The 24,302-nt window shown below is 37.7% G+C and overlaps 1 protein-coding gene across 13 annotated transcripts in view; it reads left to right on the top strand.

Annotated features, from left to right (window-relative positions):
- The window catches only part of MSRA (methionine sulfoxide reductase A), an 816,105-nt gene that overhangs the window by 355,796 nt on the left and 436,007 nt on the right, over positions 1–24,302 (top strand). For 11 of the 13 annotated variants that reach the window (XM_049866282.1, XM_049866287.1, XM_049866283.1 and 8 more), the window contains one exon: positions 9,631–9,750. The exons of the other annotated variants lie outside the window; for them this stretch is intronic. In XM_049866282.1, coding sequence (XP_049722239.1) covers positions 9,631–9,750 — 120 coding nt within the window. The remainder of the gene's footprint in view (positions 1–9,630; positions 9,751–24,302) is intronic. 13 annotated transcript variants of the gene reach the window in all.

Below are 24,302 nucleotides of genomic sequence, written 5' to 3'. Positions count from 1 at the left end.
CAAATACCTCACTCCTCATCAGCATCTCTCTCCAACCCATTGTCCAGTCCATTCCATGTCTGATGAGTTGTCTTCGGGCATGGTTCCTGTCCTGGGCCAACAGAAGGTTTGGGGACCATGACCGCCGGGATTCTTCTAGTCTCAGCCAGACCATTAAGTCTGGTCTTTTTATGAGAATTTGGGGTCTGCATCCTACTGATCTCCTGCTCCCTCAGGGGTTCTCTGTTGTGCTCCCTGTCAGGGCAGTCATCAGTTGTGGCCGGGCACCATCTAGTTCTTCTGATCTCAGGATGATGTAAGTCTCTAGTTCATGTGGCCCTTTCTGTCTCTTGGGCTCGTAATTATCTTGTGACCTTGGTGTTCTTCATTCTCCTTTGATCCAGGTGGGTTGAGACCAATGGATGCATCTTAGATGGCCGCTTGTTAGCATTTAAGACCCCAGACGCCACAGTTCAAAGTGGGTTGCAGAATGTTTCCTTAATAGAATTTATTTTACCAATTGACTTAGATGTCCCCTTAAGCCATAGTCCCCAAACCCTGGCCCTTGCTCCACTGACCTTCGAAGCATTCAGTTTTTCCAGGAAATTTCCTTGCTTTTGGTCCAGTCCAATTGAGCTGACCTTCCGTGTATTGAGTATTGTCCTTCCCTTCACCTAAAGGAGTTCTTATCTACTATCTAATCAGTAAATAACCCTCCCTCCCCCCCTCATAACCACAAAAAAATGTGTTCTTCTCAGTTTAAACTATTTCTCAAGATCTTATAATAGTGGTCTTATACAATATTTGTCCTTTTGCCTCTGACTAATTTCACTCAGCATAATGCCTTCCAGGTTCCTCCATGTTATGAAATGTTTCACAGATTCATCACTGTTCTTTATCGATGCGTAGTATTCTATTGTGTAAATATACCATAATTTATTTATCCATTCATCCATTGATGGACACCTTGGTTGCTTCCAGCTTTTTGCTATTGTAAACAGAGCTGCAATAGACATGGGTATAGACATATCTGTTTGTGTAAAGGCTCTTATTTCCCTAGGATATATTCCAAGGAGTAGGATTTCTGGGTTGTATGGTAGTTCTATTCCTAACTTTTTAAGGAAAGACCAGATAGATTTCCAAAGTGGTTGTACCATTTTACATTCTCACCAGCAGTGTATAAGAGTTCCAATCTCTCCGCAGCCTCTCCAACATTTATTATTTTGTGTTTTTTGGATTAATGCCAGCCTTGCTGGAATGAGATGGAATCTCATCGTAGTTTTAATTTGCATTTCTCTAATGGCTAATGATCAAGAGCATTTTCTCATGTATCTGTTAGCTGCCTGAATATCTTCTTTAGAGAAGTGCATGTTCACATCCTTTGCCCAGTTTTTAATTGGGTTGTTTGTCTTTTTGTGGTTGAGCTTTAACAGAATCATATAGATTTTAAAGATCAGGCTCTGGTCGGAGATGTCATAGCTGAATATTCTTTCCCAGTCTGTAGGTGGTCTTTTTACTCTTTGGTGAAGTTCTTAGATGAGCATAGGTGTTTGATTTTTAGGAGCTCCCAGTTATCTGGTTTCTCTTCGTCATTTTTGGTAATGTTTTGTATTCTGTTTATGCCTTGTATTAGGGCTCCTAACATTGTCCCTATTTTTTCTTCCATGATCTTTATTGTTTTAGTCTTTATGTTTAGGTTTTTGATCCACTTGGAGTTAGTTTTTGTGCATGGTGTGAGATATGGGTCCTGTTTCATTTTTTTGCAAATGGATATCCAGCACCATTTGTTAAAAAGACTATCTTTTCCCCAATTAACTGACACTGGGCCTTTGTCAAATATCAGCTGCTCATATGTGGATGGATTTATATCTGGGTTCTCAATTCTGTTCCATTGGTCTATGTGCCTATTGTTGTACCAGTGCTAGGCTGTTTTGACTACTGCGGCTGTATAATAGGTTCTAAAATCAGGTAGAGTGAGGCCTCCCACTTTCTTCTTCTTTTTCAGTAATGCTTTACTTATCTGGGGCTTCTTTCCCTTCCATATGAAGTTGGTGATTTGTTTCTCCATCACATTAAAAAATGACATTGGAATTTGGATCGGAAGTGCATAGTATGTATAGATGGCTTTTGGTAGAATAGACATTTTTACTATGTTAAGTCTTCCTATTCATGAGCAAGGTATGTTTTTCTGCTTAAGTAGGTCCTTTTTAGTTTCTTGCAGTAGTACTTTGTAGTTTTCTTTGTATAGGTCTTTTACGTCTTTGGTAAGATTTATTCCTAAGTATTTTATCTTCTCGGGGGCTCCTGTGAATGGTATTGATTTGGTGATTTCCTCTTCGATGTTCTTTTTTTCGATGTAGAGGAATCCAACTGATTTTTGTATGTTTATCTTGTAACCCGAGACTCTGCCAAACTCTTCTATTAGTTTCAGTAGTTTTCTGGAGGATTCCTTAGGGTTTTCTGTGTATAAGATCATGTTATCTGCAAATAGAGATGATTTTACTTCTTCCTTGCCAATCCGGATGCCCTTTATTTCTTTGTCTAGCCTAATTGCTCTGGCTAGGACCTCTAGCACAGTGTTGAATAAGAGCGGTGATAAAAGGGCATCCTTGTCTGGTTCCCGTTCTCAAGGGAAATGCTTTCAGGCTCTCTTCATTTAGAGTGTTGTTGGCTGTTGGCTTTGTATAGATGCCCTTTATTGTGTTGAGGAATTTTCCTTCAATACATATTTTGGTGAGAGTTTTTATCATAAATGGGTGTTGGACTTTGTCAAATGCCTTTTCTGCATCAATTGATAAGATCATGTGGTTTTTGTCTTTTGTTTTATGTATACGGTGGATTACATTAATGGTTTTTCTAATATTAAACCAGCCTTGCGTACCTGGTATAAATCCCACTTGGTCGTGGTGTATTATTTTTTTGATATGTTGTTGAATTCTATTAGCTAGGATTTTGTGGAGGATTTTTGCATCTATGTTCACGAGGGATATAGGTCTGTAATTTTCTTTTTTTGTGATGTCTTTACCTGGTTTTGGTATCAGGGATATGGTGGCTTCATAGAACGAGTTAGGTAGTATTCCATCATCTTTTATGCTTTGAAATACCTTTAGTAGTAGTGGTGTTAACTCTTCTCTGAAGGTTGGGTAGAACTCTGCATTAAAGCCATCCGGGCCAGGGCTTTTTTTTTTTTGTTGGGAGTTTTTTGATTACCGCTTTGATCTCTTTTTTTGTTATGGGTCTATTTAGTTGTTCTACTTCTGATTGTGTTAGTTTAGGTAGGTAGTCTTTTTCTAGGAGTTCATCCATTTCTTCTAGGTTTTCCAATTTGTTAGAGTATAATTTTTCATAATAATCTGATATGATTCTTTTAATTTCAGTTGGGTCTGTTGTGATGTGGCCCATCCCGTTTCTTATTCCTGTTATTTGTTTCCTTTCCTGTATTTCTTTAGTCAGTCTGGCCAATGATTTATCAATTTTGTTAATTTTTTCAAAGAACCAGCTTTTGGCTTTGTTAATTCTTTCAATTGTTTTTCTGTTCTCTAATTCGTTTAGTTCAGCTCTAATTTTTATTATTTGTTTTCTTCTGGTGCCTGGTGGATTCTTTTGTTGCTCAGTTTCTATTTGTTCAAGTTGTAGGGACAGTTCTCTGATTTTGGCTCTTTCTTCTTTTTGTATGTGTGCATTTATCGATATAAATTGACCTCTGAGCCCTGCTTTTGCTGTGTCCCAGAGGTTTTGATAGGAACTGTTTTCATTCTCGTTGCATTCTATGAATTTCTTTGTTCGCTCCTTAATGTCTTCTATAACCCAGTCTTTTTTCAGGAGGGTATTGTTCAGTTTCCAAGTATTTGATTTCTTTTCCCTAATTTTTCTGTTATTGATTTCCACTTTTATGGCCTTATGGTCTGAGAAGATGCTTTGTAATATTTTGATGTTTTGGATTCTGCAAAGGTTTTATGACCTAATATGTGGTCTATTCTAGAGAATGTTCCATGTGCGCTAGAAAAAAAAGTATACTTTGCAGCTGTTGGGTGGAGTGTTCTGTATAAGTCTACAAGGTCAAGTTGGTTGATTGTAGCAATTAGGATTTCCGTGTCTCTGTTGAGCTTCTTACTGAATGTCCTGTCCTTCTCCGGAAGTGGTGTGTTGAAGTCTCCTACTATAATTGTGGAGGTGTCTATCTCACTTTTCAGTTCTGTTAAACTTTGTTTTATGTATCTTGCAGCCCTGTCATTGGGTGCATAAATATTTAATATGGCTATATTTTCCTGGTCAATTGTCCCTTTAATCGTTATGTAGTGTCCTTCTTTATCCTTTGTGGTGGATTTAACTCTAAAGTCTATTTTGTCAGAAATTAATATTGCTACTCCTCTTCTTTTTTGCTTATTGTTTGCTTGATATATTTTTTTCCATCCTTTGAGTTTTAGTTTGTTTGTGTCTCTAAGTCTAAGGTGTGTCTCTTGTAGGCAGCATATAGACAGATTGTGTTTCTTTATCCAGTCTGAGACTCTCTGTCTCTTTATTGGTGCGTTTAGTCCATTTACATTCAGCGTAATTATAGATAAGTATGTGTTTAGTGCTGTCATTTTGATGCCTTTTTATGTGTGTTGTTGACAATTTCATTTTTCCGCTTACTTTTTTGTGCTGTGACGGTTTTCTTTGTAAATTGTGTGTTCCTCATTTTCATAGTATTTGACTTTATGTTTGCTGAGTCGTTATGTTTTTCTTGGTTTTTATTTTGAGTTATGGAGTTGTTATACCTCTTTGTATTTACCCCTATTTTTCTAAGTAAAAACCTAACTTGTATTGTCCTATATCGCCTTGTATCCCTCTCCATATGGCAGTTTTATGCCACCTGTATTTAGTCCCTCTTTTTGATTATTGTGATCTTTTACATAATGAGTTCAATGATTCCCTGTTTTCAGTGTTTTTTTCTTTTTAAAATTAATCTTAATTTGTTTTTGTGGTTTCCCTATTTGAGTTGATATCAGGATGCTCTGCTCTGTGACTGTGTGTTGTGCTGGTATCTGATATTATTGGTTTTCTCACCAAAGAATTTCCTTTAGTATTTCTTGTAGCTTTGGTTTGGTTTTTGCAAATTCTCTAAGCTTGTGTTTGTCTGTAAATATTTTAATTTCGCTTTCATATTTTAGAGAGAGTTTTGCTGGATATATGATCCTTGGCTGGCAGTTTTTCTCCTTCAGTGTTCTATATATGTCATCCCATTGCCTTCTTGCCTGCATGGTTTCTGCTGAGTAGTCTGAACTTATTCTTATTGATTCTCCTTTGTAGGAGACCTTTCTTTTATCTCTGGCTGCTTTTAAAATTTTCTCTTTATCTTTGGTTTTGGCAAGTGTGATGATAATATGTCTTGGTGATTTTCTTTTTTGATCAGTCTTAAATGGGGTTCGATGAGCATCTTGGATAGATATCCATTCATCTTTCATGATGTCAGGGAAGTTTTCTGCCAACAGATCTTCAATTATTCTGTGTTTTCTGATATCCCTCGCTGTTGAGGGACTCCAATCACACGCAAGTTATTCTTCTTGGTAGAGTCCCACATGATTCTTAGGGTTTCTTCATTTTTTTTAATTCTTTTGTCCGATTTTTTTTCAGCTATATTGATGTCAATTCCCTGATCCTCCAGATTTCCCACTCTGCATTCCAACTGCTCGAGTCTGCTCCTCTGACTTCCTATTGCGTTGTCTAATTCTGTAATTTTATTGTTAATCTTTTGAATTTCTGAATGCTGTCTCTGTATGGATTCTTGCAACTTATTAATTTTTCCACTATGTTCTTGAATGGTCTTTTTGAGTTCTTCAACTGCTTTATCAGTGTGTTCCTTGGCTTTTTCTGTAGATTGGCTTATTTCATTTCTGAGGTCATCCGTGATGTCTTGAAGCATTCTGTAAATTAGTTTTTTATATTCTGTATCTGGCAATTCCAGGATTGTATCTTCATTTAGGAAAAATTTTGATTCTTTAGTTTGGGGATTTGGAGAAGCAATCATGGTCAGCTTTTTTATGTGGTTTGATGTTGACTGCTGTCTCCGAGCCATCACTAAGATATTGTAGTGATTTATTCTATATTTGCTCACCAAGTCTTATCTTGTTTTGTGTTCTTTGAATATATGTAGATGGACTACTAGATTGCACTGTCTTGAGTGTTGTAGCCCTTGACTCACTTATGTCCTATTACCAGCTGGTTTGGGCTGTTACTAGATATATAAGCCTGAGGCCATTCACTATTCTTGAGTAGAATCTGATTTTGGGTCACCAAGTGTGTGGTGCAGACTGTCACCTATCCACCTCTAGAAGTAGTGGTGATAGTTGTGTGCACCAGATTCTAGTAGCAGCAGGGGTTCACACTCCAGTGGGGCAGGATGCTGACAGGCTTCCCCCAAGTGCCAGTGAGGTAGGTGTGTCTCTATTCCTAAAACACTTTGGTAGGTGGGCTCTGCAGCTGTACCTTAGGCCCCCAATGTAAGTACCTCTACAGATTGGTAGGTGTCACCCTCCTTAGACCCCTAAGGCAAGAGGCTAGGTGGTCTGGGGGGAGCTTCAGCCCTCAGTTCCCTGTTGTGGGTCAGTGAGGGCTCTGTTGAATACACAGAGATATCAGACCTAGGAAAGTTGTCTTACCAGTAATCTGCTAAAACAATTGCAGTCAGATCCCTATCAGAAATGTCTTTGCATTATAATAGCCTCCTTGTTCCCTGTGGGGATGAAAGCCCAAGACTGTGGATCACATATGCTTGGCTGGAGCTGGTTCTGTGTTTTTAGTCCAATTAGGGAAGGATTTTTGGTCCCCGGGTTTTTTGTAGCTGATTCTCTCAGATCAGGAGAATGGATTAGGAAAAGACCAAAAAAAGAAAGGAAAGAAAAAAAAAACCCGCAGCCCAGTTATCTCTCTGGCTCAGGAAATTCCAATGTTAATGAAGCCACCCGGGAAGGGGAGGGGAGGGTTCAGATAAATAGGAGAGAGTAGCACCCCAGAATATAGACAAAGTAACTTATCTTGCTTGGGATGACTGTTTTATCTGAGATTCCCGAGGAGCGCGTTGACTGTGTGCGCTGGCTGGGTAGAGATTGCATCCCGTGTTTGCGCTGTCTCAGAAGCTGCGGTTACTTCCTCCGCTCCCATTCCAAAGCCCAGCGCCAAGGTTCCCTGGCAGGGACGCCGCACTCCCAGCTCCAAAACCAGTCGCTGCCTCCCAGTGACTTCTCCTCCTGTCAGCTGCGTTGCTGCGCTGCCTGCGTGCACTGGCTGGGCTTCCCCTGAGGTCAGTTCAGGGGGCTAGGGCTTCGCCCCGTGTTTGCGCCGTCCCAGGATGTCCTGCTCAGCTCCCCTGTGCCCAGTCCAGGGCCAAGGTTTTCTGACTGGGACGCTGGCTCCAGGCTCCGAAAACAGTCGCTGCTTCCCCGTGGTTGTTCGTTCTCAGTCTCTGTCACTCAGGTCAACTCTTTAGATCTGTGTTTGATGGTCAGGGTTCATAGATTGTCATGTATGTGATCGATTCACTTGTTCTTCTGAGTCTTTGTTGCAAGAGGGATCTGAGGTAGCTTCTACCTAGTCAGCCATCTTGGCCCCGCCTCTATTGGCCAGTTTTTATAGAAGTGGACTGGCAGTTCCTTCTTACTAGTCTACCTTAGCGTGGAAGCTCCAGTGAAACCTGTCCACTCTGGGTGACCCTGCTGGTATTTGAAATACTGGTGGCATAGCTTCTAGCATCATGGCCACTCTCAAGCTATCACGGTATGACAAATTGAGAGACGCATGAGGATTTTTAAGGTAATTCAACTGTATTACGGAAAAATTTGAAATCTGAAAAAAAATTCATACATTCTTATCACTATGATACAGTCATGGTTATAATATTAACATATTTCTTCCCAGTCTTTATTTGTATGAATATTTTTTATAGTTATAATAGAAACATGCATATAATTGTATTTTTTTTCTTTTTCATTTAGTCTTAGGTAATTATGATACTATCAAAAATATTATCTCTTTTGACCAGTATCACAGCAGTAATTATTTTTACTGTATTAAATTTCATCATTTGGTTCTATTATATTTTCAATTGTTCATCTATATTTGATTAATAGATTTCCCCTCATATTTGAGTAAACAGAATACTTTCATAGTATATAACTTTATGCACAATTGCTTTTTGGTTATTGTTGCTTTGAATTTTTAAAGCAATATATTAATGTGTCAAGAATTCGGTAAACTGCCTAATTTTTCTTGCAGCTCTGTTGCTGAACCTAGCAAACCTAGTGATTGTATGAAGAAGAGGCAAATATTAATTTACCAACTATTATTCCACCCAAGATTTTATTTACTCATGAATAAATAAAGCCATATAAAACCTGAGTGAGGTGATAATTTTGCTTACATCTGGAGATTGGCCACAGAATAGCAGCTTTCCCGGGCAGTTCAGAAACTTAGCATAGAAATCAGAGGTTCCTTGAAGCCTACTTTTCAGACAAAGATTAGACAGGCCTAAAAAACAATAATACATGTGAGGTACGTATTTCTTAGTTCAATCAAATATACATGACCAAATGGGCAATTCCTGCCCAGAAACAACATAAGAAGGCAGGAAGGGACAGGAACTGGATGAATGGGCACAGAGAACCCAGGGTGGAAAGGGGAAGAGTGCTGTCACATTGTGGGGATTGCAGCCAATGTCGCAAAACAATATGTAAATAAATTTTGGGACGAGAAACGAACTTGAGCTGTAAACTTTCACCTAAAACACAATAAAATTAAAAAGAAAAAAGGAATCAGAGGTTCTTTATCTGTAGCCCTGGGATAGATCTCTAGGGGTTTAAGAACACCCTGAAATGAAATGCAACATTTTTGTGTGTGTAAGTATGTACATTCTTGAAAGGTGAATATTCAAAGTAATCCAATAACTAGTGGTAAACACACAATGTTTGCTAATAGAATGGAATGCTGTGTTTGTGAGTTTATTGTCAGTTTGTTGTTGTTTCCTCCTCCTCTCCCTTTCTCCTTGTCTCATTCTCTTTTTTTCATTATATTCAGTAATAGAACTCAGAAAAATAATTTTTTTGGTGAGCAGTGATTTGTCACATGAAGTTGTATAATGACTCCAACAAAAATTTAAAAACCAAACTATAACATGTATGGGAAGTTGTCCTTTGCTTCAATCTGTATTGAGTCTGGAATTTTTCCATTAAAATCGGTAATTTAGTGCTACTCCTCTTTATTAAAATATTTTTTTAAAGCGTGATCAGGAAGTTGATAATTACATAAATGTACACTAATACAAGTTATTGTATTTTGACAAGTCCGTAATCAATCAAGTGTGGAAATCATTCATGAAATACCAAGTTACCATTGTATTATGTTAATTTGGAAAGGTGTTGTAGATTTATTAACTTCATCAAAATTTGAGGCTTTCTACGTTTTTGTGCATCTAAAGCAAAGAGATATTTTATGCAAATAACCTTAAATAAAATTATTTTTAAATGTTAAAAACCCCTCCTTTAAAAGATAGATTTTAGTCATTATTGATTATCAGATGACAGGAACAGCTTCTTTTCTAGCCTAACAGGTAATCTAATTTGCACTGACCACTTTGTTTTTGACAAAGGATTAACCAATGTTTTATTTTATCCTTAGGAATGGGGTGTTTTTGGGGAGCTGAAAGGAAATTCTGGATCCTGAAAGGAGTATATTCCACTCAAGTTGGCTATGCAGGGGGCTATACTTCCAATCCCACTTATCAGGAAGTCTGTTCAGGTAGGAGGAATTTGCTTTGTCAGATTACTAGGAGGAACAAGTGAGGGCTTTTCCCTGCTGGTGGGTGACAGGGTCCTGAAAATAGAAATACATTTTTTTTGTGTTTCTTCAGTCTTTTTTTTTCCCATTTCTGTACGTATGCTTTTTGGTCTCTCACTTTATGCTTTTAGAAAATAATAAACTTTCCATAGAATGTGCCATTCAGCTTTTGCTATAGACAACTCTTCAAAAACTTAGTGACTTTAAATAACTGTTTATGAACTTAAGGTTCTTGGGTCAGCAATATAGGCTGGGCTCAGCTTGGCAGTTCGTTTGGTCTCTCCTGGGCTCACGCATGTCGTTACAGTCAACTGGTAAGTTGCCTTGGGGTTGGTTGGTATAGAATGGCTTCACTTATATGCCTGGCAATTGGTATTGGCTGTTGGTTGGTGCTGGCTATTGTCTGGAGTCATGGGGATAACTGGGCCTTATGTCTTCAGCAGGCTGGCCTGGGCTAATTCACATTGTGGTGGTTGCAGAGGTACCAGGAACACCAAGAGAGAACAACCCCATTCTGCTAGCAATTTCCAAGTCTGTGTTATATTTAGTATTGTTCCATTAGACAAAGCAAGTTACGTGATTTAGCCCAGAGTCATTGTGGGAGGGGCTCCCCAAAGGCATGGTTACAGGGAGGCGTGAAGGAATTGGGGACCACTATTTAAACAATCGGAAACCCTGGTGGCATAGTGGTTAAGTGCCACTGGTGCTAAGCAAAAGATTGGCAGTTCGAATCCACCAGGGCTCCTTGGAAACCATATGGGGCAGTTCTACTCTGTCCTATAGGGTCGCTATGAGTCGGAATCGACTCGATGGCAATGGGTTTGGTATTTCAACAATCAAAAGGAGCCCTGGTTGCACAGTGCTTAAGCGCCCAGCTACTAACTAAAAGGTTGGCGGTTTGAACCCACCAGCCGTTCCACATGAAATAGATGTGGCAGTCTGCTTCTGTAAAGATTTACAACTTTGAAAACCCTATGGGACAGTTCTACTCTCTCCTATAGGGTAGCTGTGAGTTGGAATCAACTCAGTGAGAATAGGTTTTTTGTTTTTTTTTTAATGGGTTTTCAACAATCTACCACATGGGGGAAGCACATGTCATATACCAGACGTATTTTTTTGGAGGGAAAAACATTAAAAGCCATGATGTAATGTAGGGGTTGGCAAACTATGTCCCACAGCTCAAATCCATCCTGCTGCCTATTTCTCTAAATAAAGTTTTATTGAAACCCATACATGTTCATTTGTTTATGTATCATCTGTGGCTACATTTTTTGGGTGGCTACTTTCATGCTACAATGGCAGAGCTGAGTGGTTGTGACAGAGATTGTATGGCCTGCAAGCCTAAAATATATACTGTCTGGCTCTTTACAGAAAAAAAAAACTGACAGTCTCTGCTCTAGGCTACTGGGAATATGCAAATTATTTCATGGCTTGAAATTCTAGCTTGAATACAAGATTACCTCTCTGGATTTGTATTTTAAGACTCTGGCCCTCAAGGATTTCCTTTACTTTCTTTCCCGCCATCTCAGGAAGCATTTAAAAACAAAAGAATATTTTTGAATATTTCTAAATGTAAACATTGAAAAATATATATTTTTATTCACCATTTTAAGATTTACTAACCCCATCAAAGTTAAGAATTCTTAATGGGGAGAGTTGATCCATATGTATAATCTACTATATTGACATAAATGGTATTTAAAAGTTATGTAGACAAATTTTATTTTTTGGACATAAAGGTATGAATTAGTATATTTTGTGGCAGACCCTCTGAGCTCTCTGACGTACTGTGAGTGTAGGTGGAGGAGGAGTTGGAACATGGGAATTTCTTGAATAATAAGCGTGTTGATTTGATTGCTACAATATAAAATTTAAGTTTGAAATGAAATTTGAGCTGTGCAACAATGTAAGTATAGAAATATGTATGCTCTAGTTTTTTTTGCCTCTGAAGAAGAACTGAAATATTCTAATTGGGTTGAGAATGTGCAATATTGAGCAAATACCTTAATGTTTCACTTTTTTTTTTTGCTTGTTTCAAAATTAAGGCAGTGTTTATGCAGAACTATAAATAGAGAGGTTCAGATGAACCCTGAAGATTGCTCAGGTGTTTCCTCTCAAGTCTCAGGAATGGAAATGAATTGGTCCGTTCCTGGAATTTCAGACATGACTAAGTAACCTAAGAGTAAAAGGTTGCTAAAAAAATTTCCAGATATCTACTGCTTATACTATTATTCTGTAAAAAAAAAAAAAAAATTATTCTGTACTAAGAAAATATTAATAGTCAATTAGAATATTGTGACTACTTGTTTGCTCAGACTCTTCTCAATTCATTTCTTCTCCTTAACAATGTTGTTGTTGTTGTGTACCTTTGAGTTGATTCTGACTCTGACTCTATGAGAGAACTGCCCCATAGGGTTTTCTAAACTATAATCTTTATAGAGTTTAAAAAAAAAAAAGAAAAAATTCCTTGGAAACTCTAAGGGGCAGTTCTATTCTATCCTGTAGGGTCACTATGAGTTGGAATCGACTCGACGGCAGTGGGTTTTTTAATCTTTATAGAAGCAGATTGACAGGTCTTTTCTCCTTCAGAGAAGCTGGTGGGTTCGAGCCATCGACTTTTTGGTTAGCCGCTGAGTGCTTAACCGTTGCACCACTAGGGCTCCTTTCCTTAAGAATAACAACATATTTGCCATTTGTTGAACTCCTACTATGTGCCGGAGACTCTAATAAGCAGTCTTTGAGTCTTTGAACTTTCCCATTTGATCTAACAATTCTCATGGGTTTTTTTATCCTAGTTTCTGTATTTACAGAGTGAGTGTTGAGGCTCAGAGAGGATAAATAACTTACCCGAGGTCACACAGAGCAGGGATCCAACCTTATTTTCTCTCAGCACAAAGTTTATTCCCTTGACCATGATGATAAATCACACAACTGTCATCGTGTTTCAGGTTTTTTGCATCACCTATTCACATTTCCATCCAGGCCACATATTCACCTTCATAGCTATACTTTACTTTGGATATATTGGTGTGCTTAGTGATTACTGTAAGGAAAATACTAAGCAATTTTTTAATTTTTTTGTCTTTCTGATGTCTAGAAGAAAAAAAGGACAAGACCCTTTTAAGAAAAAGTTCTTTTTAACAGCTGGTGTGTTAGAGACCTATAGCAATGGTGAAGTACAGAAACCACAGAGGCTGGTAAAGAGCCCTCTAGTTGATATGAATACTACCTGCTAAGTTAGCAGTTGCATTGTGAAGCATAGTTGTCATGGAAACCTGTTCTGGATTGGAAAAAGATAGTTGTGGGATCTTACCCAGACAGAGACAGAGAGGTGATTTCTTTCTCCAGGCTTTTGTTCTATTCATGAAAGGTGGGGGGTGGGGGGGGGGCAGGAAGGCAGACAGAAGCTGTGATAGAAAGGTCCCTGTGGCACAGAATTGTAGAGACTTCAGATTCCTGGAAATAGTAGGAAAGGAGAAAAAATAAGATCCCTAGCTAGAGAGTAATTATGGTGAACAACTAATTAAAGAGTTTTTTTTTTTTCAATTGTGCTTTAGGTGAAAATTTACAGCTCAAGTTAATTTCTCATACAAAAATTTATATACACATTATTATGTGATCCTAGTTACAATCCCTATAATGTGACAGCACACTACCCGTTCGTATCCTGGGTTTCCCCTGTCCATTCAACCAGCTCCTACCACTTTCTGCCTTCTCATCCCTCCTGCAGGCAGGAGTTGCCCATTTAGTCTCGTGTATCTACTTGAACTAAGAAGCACACTTTTCACAACTATTATTTTATGTTGTATATAGTCTAGTCTAATCTTTGTCTGAAGAGTTAGCTTCAGGAATGGTTTTAGCTCTGGGTTAACTTCTGGGGTTCCTGTAATCTCAGTCAGACCATTAAGTCAGGTCTTTTTACTAGAATTTGTGTTCTGTACCACAATTTTTTCCTGCTCCATCAGGGACTCTCTGTTCTGTTCCCTGTTAGGGTGGTGCTTGGTGGTAGCTGGCCACCATATAGTTCTTCTGGTCTCACGCTGATAGAGTGTCTAGTTTATGTGGACCTTTTGTCCCTCAGGCTAATATTTTCCTAGTGTCTTTGGTGTTCTTCATTTTTCTTTGCTCAGGTGGGCTGGGATCAATTGAGGGATCTTAGACGGCCCCTCTCAAGCTTTTAAGACCCCAGATGCCACTCACCAAAGTGGGATGAGAACATTTTCTTAATAAACTTTGTTATGCCAATCGACCTAGATGTCCCCTGAAGCCATGGTCCCTAGACCCCCACCCCTACTTCCCTGTACCTTGAAATGTTTGGTTCAGGAAACTTCTTAGCTTTTGGTTTAGTCCAGTTGTAATGACTTCCCCTGTATTGTGTATTGTCCTTCCCTTCTTGTCTATTACATAGTTAGCAAATTCCCCTCTCCCTCCCTCCCCACCCTAGTAACCACCAAAGAATGTTTTCTTCTGTGTTTAAACCTTTTCTTGAGTTCTTGTAATAGTGGTCTCATATAATATTTGTCCTTTTGTGACTGACTAATTTCATGCAGCATAATGCCTTCCAGATTCATCCAAATTGTGAGATGTTTCACAGATTGATCATTGTTCTTTATTGTTGTATAGTATTCCATTGTGTGTATATACCATAATTTGTGTATCGATTTGTCTGTTGATGGGCAGCTAGGTTGTTTCCATCTTTTTGCTATTATGAACAGTGCTGCAATGCACATGGGTGTGCGTATATCTATTTATGTGACAGCTCTCATTTCTCTAGGTTATATTCCAAGGAGTGGAATTGCTGGTCACATGGTACATCTGGAAGCCCTGCTGGTGTAGTGGCTAAGTGCTACAGCTGCTAAACAAAAGATCTGTAGTTCAAATTTGCCAGGTGCTCCTTGGAAACTCTAGGGGGCAGTTCTACTCTGTCCTATAGGGTCACTATGAGCTATTTCTAGCTTCTTAAGGAAGTGCCAAATTGATTTCCAAAGTGATTGTACCATTTTACATTGCCACCAGCAGTGTGTAAGTATTCCAGTCTCTCCACAACCTCTCCAACATTTATTATTTTTGTTCTTTGGATTAATGGTAGCCTTGTTGTAGTGAGATAGAATCTCATTGTAATTTTGATTTACATTTCTCTAATGGCTAATGATCATGAGCATTTCCTCATGTATCTGTTAGCCAACTGAATGTCTTCTTTGGTGAAGTGCCTGCTCATATCCTTTGCCCATTTTCTAACTGGGTTAATTGTCTTTTTGTTGTTGGGGCTTTGTAGTATCTTATAGATTTTAGAAATTAGACCCTGATTGCATATGTTGTAGCCAACAATTTTTTCTGAGTCGGTAGGTTGTCTTTTTACTCTTTTGATGAACATAAGTGTTTGATTTTTTGGAGCTCCAAGTTATCTAGATTCTCTTCTGGTGTTTGTGCATTGTTAGCTATGGTTTATATTCTGTTTTTGCCATTTATTAGGGCTCCTAGCATTGTCCCTACTTTTCTTCCATGATCTTTATTGTTTTAGATTTTATATTTATGTCTTTGATCCATTTTGAGTTAGTTTTTGTGCATAGTGTGAGATATGGGTCTTGTTTCATTTCTTTGCAGATGGATATCCAGTTAGGCCAGCACCATTTGTTAAAGAGACTGTCTTTTCCCCCATTTAACAAGCTTTGGGCCTTTGTGAAATATGAGCTGCTTATAGGTGGTTAGATTTATGTCTGGATTCTCAATTCTGTTACACTGGTTTATGTATCTGTTGTTATACCAGTACGAGGCTGTTTTGACTACCGTGGCAATATAATAGGCTCTAAAATCAGGTAGTGTGAGGCCTCACACTTTGTTCTTCTTCAGCAGTGCTTTACTTATCTGGGGCTACTTCCCTTTTCATGTGAAGTTGGTGATTTGTTTCTCTATCTTGTTAAAAAATGTTGTTTGAATTTGGATCAGGATTGCATTGTGTCTGTAGATCACTTTGGGTAGAATTGATATGTTCACAATGTTGAGTCGTCCTATCCATGAGCAAGGTGTCTTCTTCCACTTATGGAGGCCTCTTTTGGTGTCTTGCAGTAGTGTCTTGTAGTTTTCTTTGTATAGGTCTTTTACATCTCTGGTTAGATTTATTCCTAAGTATTTTATCTTCTTAGGGGCTATTGTAAATGGTATTGATTTGGTGATTTCCTCTTCAAAGTTCTCTTTGTTGGTGTAGAGGAATCCAACTGATTTTTGTATGTTTATCTTGTATCCTGATGCATTGCTGGACTCTTCTATCAGTTCCAGTAGTTAGTTTTCTTGTAAATTCTTTGGGGTTTTCTGTGTATGAGTCATCTGCAAATAGGGATACTTTTACTTCTTCCTTACTAATTTTTATGCCCTTTATTTCTTTTTCTTGCCTTATTGCTCTGGCTGGGACATCCAGCACTATGATGAATAAGAGTGGTGATAAAGGGCATCCTTTTGTGGTTCCCATTCTCAAGGGGAATGCTTTCAGACGCTTTCCATTTAGGATGATGTTAGCTCTTGGCTTTGTATAAATGCCCTTTATTATGCTGAGGAATTTCCCTTCTATTCCTATTTTGCTGGAAGTTTTCATCATGAATAGATATTAACCAAAAAAAACACATTGTTGTCAAGTAGATTCTGACTCACAGGGACCCTACAGGACAGAGTAGAACTGCCCCATAGGGTTGAATGGGTGTTGGAGTTTGTTAAATGCTTTTTCTGACCAGTTGATAAGATCGTGTGGTTTTTATCTTTTGTCTTGTTTATGTTATGGTGGATTACACTGATTATTTTTCTAATGTTGAACCACCCCTGCATACCTGGTATGAATTCCACTTTGTCATGGTGAATTTTTTTTCGACATGTTGTTGAATTTTTTTGGCTAGAATTTTGTTAAGGATTTTTACATCTAAGTCCATGAAGGGTATTGGTTTGTAATTTTCTTTTTTTGTGCTGTCTACCTGGTTTTGGTATCAGGGTTATGCTGGCTTCATAGAACGAGTTTAGGAGTATTCCGTATTTTTCTATGCTCTGAAATACCTTTAGTAATTCTCCAGTGAAGTTGTCAGTGCCAGGGCTTTTGTTGTTGTTGTTGTGAGTTTTTTTAATTATCTTTTCAATCTCTTCTTTTGTTATAGGTTTATTTATTGTTTTACCTCTGTGTTAGTTTAGGTAGGTAGTGTGTTTCTAGAAATTTGTCCGTTTCCTCTAGGTTTTCATATTTGTTAGAGTACAATTTTTCATACTATTCTGTTATGATTCTTTCAATTTCAATTGGGTCTGTTGTGATATGGCCCATCTCATTTCTTATTTGGGTTATATGCTTCCTCTCCTGGCTTTTTTTTTTTTCTTTTTTTGTCAGTTTGGCTGATGGTTTATTGATTTCGTTGATCTTCTCAAAGAACCAGATTTCGGTGTTGTTAACTCTTTCAATTGTTTTTCTATTCTGTACTTCATTTAATTCTGCTAATTATTATTTGCTTTCTTCTGGTGCCTGAGGGTTTCTTTTGCTGCTCTCTTTCTATTTCTTCAAGTAGGAGGGTTAATTCTTTGATTTTGGCCCTTTCCTTCTTTTTGAATATGTGCATTTATGGCTATAAATTGACCTCTGAGCACTGCTTTTGCTATGTCCCAAAAGTTCTGGTAGGGTGGGTTTTCATTCTTATTTGATTCTGTGAATTTCTTTATTCCATCCTTGATTTCTTCTATAACCTAGTAGTTTTTGAGCAACGTGTTTTTCAGTTTCAATGTGTTTGATTTTTTTTCCCTTGCTTTTTCTGTTACTGGTTTCTACTTTAAGGCTTTATGGTCGGAAAAGATGCTTTGTAATATTTTGATGTTTTGAATTCTGTTAAGGCTTGCTTTGTGGCCTAATACGTTGTCTATTCTGGAGAATGTTCTGTATTCTTGGCTGCTGTTGGGTGAAGTGTTCTGCATATATCTATGAGATCGAGCTGTTTGTGGCATTTAGATCTTCCACGCCTTTATTGAGCTTCTTTCTGGATGTTCTTTCCTTCACCAGAAGTGATGTGTCGAAGTCTCCTACCATTATTGTGGAGCTGTCTATTTCCGTTTTCAATGCTGTGAGAGTTTGTTTTATGTATTTTGGAGCCGTGTCATTGGGTTGATAAACATTTATTGTGGTTATGTCCTCCTGTTGTATTGACCCTTTAATCATTATATAGTGTCCTTCCTTTCTGGTGGATTTCATTTTAAAGTCTATTTTGCCAGAGATAAATACTGCCATTCCTGCTCTCTTTTGATTGTTGTTTGGTTGATAAATTTTTTTCCACGCTTTGAGTTTTGGTTTGTTCGTGTTTTGAGTTTTTCTGTTCTCTTGTAGGCAGCATATAAATGGATTGTGTATTTTTAATCCTTTCTGCCACTGCCTGTCCTTGCCACTGTCTATCTCTTTATTAATGCATTTAGTCTATTTACATTGAGTGTAATTATTGATAGGTATGGTTTTAGTGCTGTTATTTTTATGTCCTTTTTTTTTGTATGTATTGTTGACAGTTTGTTTCAGTTTTCTTGCTGAGTCATTTTTCTTCATGTATTTTCTTTTCCTCTTTTTCATCGTTGTTGATTTTATATTTGCTTAGCTTTGATTTATTTTTGTGACTTCCCTATCTGGGTTGATATCTGGTTGTTCTGTCCCCAGTTCTAGTCCTAGGTTGTTATCTGATGTTATTGTTTTTCTAACCGAAGGACTCCCTTTAGTATTTCTTGTAATTTTGGTTTGGTTTTACAAATTTCCTGAACTTCTGTTTATCTCAAGATGCCCTAATTTTGCCATCATATTTGAGAGACAGTTTTGCTGGATATACAATTCTTGGCTGGCAATTTTTTTCTTCCAGGGCTTTATATATGTCATCCCATTGCCTTCTTGCCTGCATAGTTTCTGCTGAGCAGTCAGAGTTTAGTCTCACTGACTGTCCTTTGTAGATGCCTTTTTGTTTATCCCTAGCTGCTCTTAAAATTCTCTCTTTATCCTTGGTTTTGGCAAGTGTGATTATAATATATCTTGGTGACTTTCTTTTGGGATCTGCCCTGTGTGGGATCAATGAGCCTCTTCGATAGATATCTTGTCATCTTTCATGATCAGGGAGGTTGTCTGCCACCAAATCTTCAACAATTCTCTCTGTCTTTTCTGTATTCCCTCCCCCCTTCCCAGCTCTCATACTCCAGTGACTTGTAGGCTATTATGCTTAATAGAGTCCCACATATTTTTTTTTTAATTTTTATTGTGTTTTAAGTGAAAGTTTGCAGATCAAGTCAGTCTCTCATATAAAAATTTATATACACCTTGCTATATACTCCTAGTTGCTCTTCTCCTAATGAGATAACACACTCCCTCTCTTCACCCTGTATATCCATGTCCATTAAGCCATCTTCTCTCACCCTCTGCCTTCTCATCTCCCCTCCAGACAGGAGCTGCTCACATAGACTCATGTGTCTCACTTGATCCAAGGAGCTCACCACTCACCACTATCGTTTTCTATCTTATACTCCGGGCCAATCCCTGTCTGAAGAGTAGGATTTGGGAATGGCTCCTGTCTTGAGCTAACAGACGGACTGGGACCATGACCTCCAGAGTCCTTGTAGTCTCCGTCAGACCATTAAGTCTGGTCTTCTTATGAGAATTTGAGGTCTGTATCCCAGTCTGCTCCTTCAGGGATTCTGTACTGTGTTCCCTGTCAGGGCAGTCATCGGTTGTAGCCGGGCACCATCTAGTTCTTCTGGTCCCAGGCTGATGTAGTCTCTGGTTTATGTGGTCCTTTCTGTCTCTTGGGCTCATAATTACCTTGTGTCTTTGGTGTTCTTCATTCTCCTTTGCTCTAGGTCAGTTGAGACCAATTGATGCAGCTTAGATGTTCACTTGCTAGTTTTTAAGACCCTGGATGCCACTCTCCAAAGTGGAATGCAGAATGTTTTCTGGATAGATTTTATTATATCAATTGACTTAGATGTCCCCTGAAACCATGGTCCCCAAACCCCTGTCCCTGCTATGCTGGCCTTCAAAGCATTCTGTTTATTCAGGAAACTTCTGTGCTTTTGGTTTAGTCTAGTTGTGCTGACCTCCCCTGTATTGTGTGTTGTCTTTCCCTTCACCTAAAATAGTTCTTGTCTGCTATCTAATTAGTGAATACCCTTCTCCCTCCTTCCCCCACTCATAACCACCAAAGAATATTTTCTTCTCTGTGTAAAGTATTTCTTGAGTTCTTATAATAGTGGTCTTATACAATATTTGTCCTTTTTCAACTAACTTCACCCAGCAGAATGCATTCCAGACTCCTCCGTGTTATGAAATGTTTCATAGATTCATCATTGTTCTTTATTGATGCATAGTGTTCCATTGTGTGAATATACCATCTCATTTATTTGTAATTTATAATTATAATTTGTTTGTAAATTATTTAACCATTCATCCATCGATGGGCACCTTGGTTGCTTCCATCTTTTTGCTATTGTAAACAGTGCGGTAGTTAACATAGGTACACATGTATCTGTTCATGTAAAGGCTCTTATTTCTCTAGGATGTATTCCAAGGAGTGGTATTGCTTGATTGTGTGGTAATTCTGTTTCTAGCTTTTTAAGGAACCACCAAATCAATTCCCAAAGTGGTTGTAACATTTTACATTCCCACTGGCAGTGTATAAGTGTTCCAGTCTCTCTACAACCTCGCCAGCATTTATTTTTTTGTTTTTTGGATTAATGCCAGCCTCGTTTGAGTGAGATGGAATCTCATTATAGTTTTGATTTGCGTTTCTTTAATGACTAATGATCGTGAGCATTTCTTCATGTATCTGTTAGCTATCAGAATATCTTTTATAGTGAAGTACCTTTTTATGTCCTTTGCCCATTTTTTAGTTAGGTTATTTGTCTTTTTGTTGTGAGTTTTCGCAGTGTCATGTAGATTTTAGACATCAGACGCTGATCAGAAATGTCATAGCTAAAAACTTTTTCCCAGTCTGTAGGTAATCTTTTTACTCTTTTGGTGAAGTCTTTGGATGAGCATACGTGTTTGATTTTTAGGAGCTCCCAGTTATCTAGTTTCTCTTCTGCTGTTTGTGCATTCTTAGTAATGTTGTGTATACTGTTTATGCCATGTATTAGGGCTCCTAGCATTGTCCCTAGTTTTTCTTCCATGATCTTTGTTGTTTTAGATTTTATATTTAGGTCTTTGATCCATTTTGAGTTATTTTTTGTGCATGGTATGAGGTATGGGTCTTGTTTCATTTCTTTTGCAGAAGGATGTCTAGTTATGCTTAGCACCATTTTTAAACAGACTATCTCTTCCCCATTTAACTGACTTTGGGCCTTTGTCAAATACCAGGTGCTCATATGTGGATGGATTTGTCTAGATTTTCAGTTCTGTTCCACTTGTCTATGTATCTGTTGTTGTACCAGTATCAGTACTGTGGTGGTATAATAGATTGTAAAGTCAGGTAGTGTGAGGCCTCCCACTTTGTTCTTCTTTTTAGTAATGCTTTAGTTATCCGGGGCCCCTTTCCTTTCCATGTGAAGTTTGTGATTTGTTTCTCCATCTCATTAAAAAAAATGTCATTGGAATTTGGATTGCAATTGCATTGTACGTATAGACCACTTTTGGTAGAATAGATATTTTTACAATGTTTAGTTTTCCTATCCATGAGGAAGGTATGTTTTTCCACTTACGTAGGTCTCTTTTGGTTTCTTGCACAAGTGTCTTGTAGTTTTCTTTGTATAGGTCTTTTACATCTCTGGTAAGGTTTATCCCTAAGTATTTTATCTTCTTGGGGGCTACTGTAAATGGTATTGATTTGGTGATTTCCTCTTCGATGTTCTTTTGGTTGGTGTAGAGGAATCCAGCTGATTTTTGTGGATTTATCTTGTATCCTTGTACTCTGCTGAACTCTTCTATTAGTTTCAGTAGTTTTCTTGAGGATTCCTTAAGGCTTTCTGTGTCTAAGATCGTGTCATCTGCAAATAGAGATATTCTTACTTCTTACCAATCTGGATGTCCTTTATTTCTTTATCTAGCCTAATTGCTCTGGTTAGGACTTGTACCACAATGCTGAGTAAGAGTGATAATAAAGGCCATCCTTGTCTGGTTCCCATTTTCAAGGGGAATGCTTTCAGACTGTCTCCATTTAGGATGATGTTGGCTGTTGGCTTCGTATAAATGCTTTTTTATATGTTGAGGAATTTTCCTTCTATTCCTAATTTGCTGAGAGTTTTTATCATGAATGGATATTGGACTTTGTCAAATGTTTTTTCTGCATCAATTGATAAGACCATGTGATTCATTTGTTTTATTTATGTGATAAATTACATTAATTGTTTTTCTAATGTTGAATCATCTCTGCACACCTGGTATGAATCCCACTTGGTCATTGTGAATTTTTTTTTTTTTTTGATATGTCGTTGAATTCTGTTGGCTAGAATTTTGTTGAGGATTTTTACATCTAAGTTCATGAGGGATATAGGTTTGTAATTTTCTTTTTTGTAGTGTCTTTACATGGTTTTGGTATCAGTAATATGCTGACTTCCTAGAATGAGCTCGGGAGTATTCTAACCTTTTCTATGCTCTGAAATACATTTAGTAATAGCAGTGCTAACTCTTCTCTGAAAGTTTATTAGAATTCTCCAGTTAAGCACTCCAGGCCAGGGCTTTTTTTTGGAGCTTTTAAATTACCTTTCAATCTCTTCTCTTTTTTTGGTTTAATTAGTTGTTCTACCTCTGTTTGTGTTAGTTTAGGTAAGTAGTGTGTTTCTAGAAATTCACCTATTTTATAGGTTTTCAAATTTGTTAGAGAACAATTTTTCTTAGTAATCTGATATGATTCTTTTAATTTCAGCTGGGTCTCTTGTGATATTGCCCATCTCATTTCTTGTTTGGCTCATTTGTTTCCTCTCCTTTTTGTGTGTGTGTGTGTGTGTGATGTGTCAGTTTGGCCAGTAGTTTATCAATTTTGTTAATTTTTTCAAAGAACCAGCTTTTGGTCTGGTTAACTCTTTCAGTTGTTTGTTCTCTCATTTAATTCTGCTCTGATTTTTATTATTTACTGTTTCCGGTACCTGAGTGTTTCTTTTGTTGTTCTCTGTTTGTTCTACTTATAGGGATAATTCTTTGATTTTGGCCCTTTCTTCTCTTTGTATGTGTGTATTTGGTATAAATTGACCATTGAGCACAGCTTTCTCTGTGTCCCATTGGTACTGAGAGGAAGGGTTTTCATTCTCATTGGATTCTATGAATTTCTTTATTCCATCCTTAATGTCTTTGATAATCCAGGCATTTTTGAGCAGGGCATTGTTCAGTTTCTAAGTGTTTGATTTCTGTTCCCTACTTTTTCTGTTACTGATTTCTACTTTTATGGCCTATGGTCAGAGAAGATGCTTTGTAATAGTTTGATGTTTCAAATCCTATTAAAGCTTGCTTTATGATCTAATATGTGGTCTATTCTGGAGAATGTTTCATGTGTGCTGGAAAAGAAAGTATACTTGAGTTCAGTTGGGTGAAGTGTTTTGTATATGTCTATGTTCATGAGGGATATAAGTCTGTAATTTTCTTTTTTTGTGGTGTCTTTACCTGGTTTTGGTATCAGGGATATGCTAGCTTCATAGAATGAGTTTGGGAGTATTCTGTCCTTTCCTATGCTCTGGAATACCTTTAGTGGTATTGGTGTTAAGCCTTCTCTGAAAGTTTGGTAGAATTCTGCAGTGAAGCCGTCCTGGCTGGGCTTTTTTTTGTTGGGAGTCCTTTTTATTGCCTTTTCAATCTCTACTTTTGTTATGGATCTATTTAGTTGTTCTACCTCTGTTTGTGTTAGTTTAGGTAGGTAGTGTGCTTTTAGGAAATCATTTCTTCTAGTTTTTCAAATTTGTTAGAGTATAATTTTTCATAGTAATCTATGATTCTTCTAATTTCAGTTGGGTTTGTTATAATACTGCCCATCACATTTTTTTATTCAGGTTCTTTGCTTCCTCTCCTGTTTTTCTTTTGTCAGTTTGGCCAATGGTTTATCAATTTTGTTGATTTTTTCAAAGAACCAGCTTTTGGTCTTGTTAATTCTTTCAATTGTTTTTCTGTTTTCTATTTCATTTAGTTCTGCTCTAATTTTTATTATTTGCTCTCTTCTGGTGCCTGAGGGTTTCTTTTGTTGCTGTCTTTCTTTGTTCAAGCTGTAGGGATAATTCTTTGATTTTGGCCCTTCTTTTTGGAGGTGTGCATTTACTGACATAAATTTACCTCTGAGAACTGCTTTCCCTGTGTGCCAAAGGTTCTGATAGGAAGGGTTTTCATTCTCATTGGATTCTATGAATTTCTTCTTTCCATCCAGTCTTTTCTGAGCCAGGTATTGTTCAGTTTCCAAGAGTTTGATTTCTTTTCCCTGCTTTTTCTGTTATTGATTTCCACTTTTATCGCCTTATGGTCAGAGAAGATGCTTTGTAATATTTCAATGATTTGGATTCTGCTAAGGCTTGCTTTATGACCTAATACGTGGTCTATTCTAGAGAATGTTCCATACGCA

The sequence above is a fragment of the Elephas maximus genome, chromosome 22 (assembly GCF_024166365.1).
Source record: "Elephas maximus indicus isolate mEleMax1 chromosome 22, mEleMax1 primary haplotype, whole genome shotgun sequence".
Lineage (NCBI taxonomy): Eukaryota > Metazoa > Chordata > Mammalia > Proboscidea > Elephantidae > Elephas > Elephas maximus.
The sequence above is the reverse complement of the archived record's forward strand: the minus strand, read 5'-3'. Positions and strand labels throughout refer to the sequence as shown.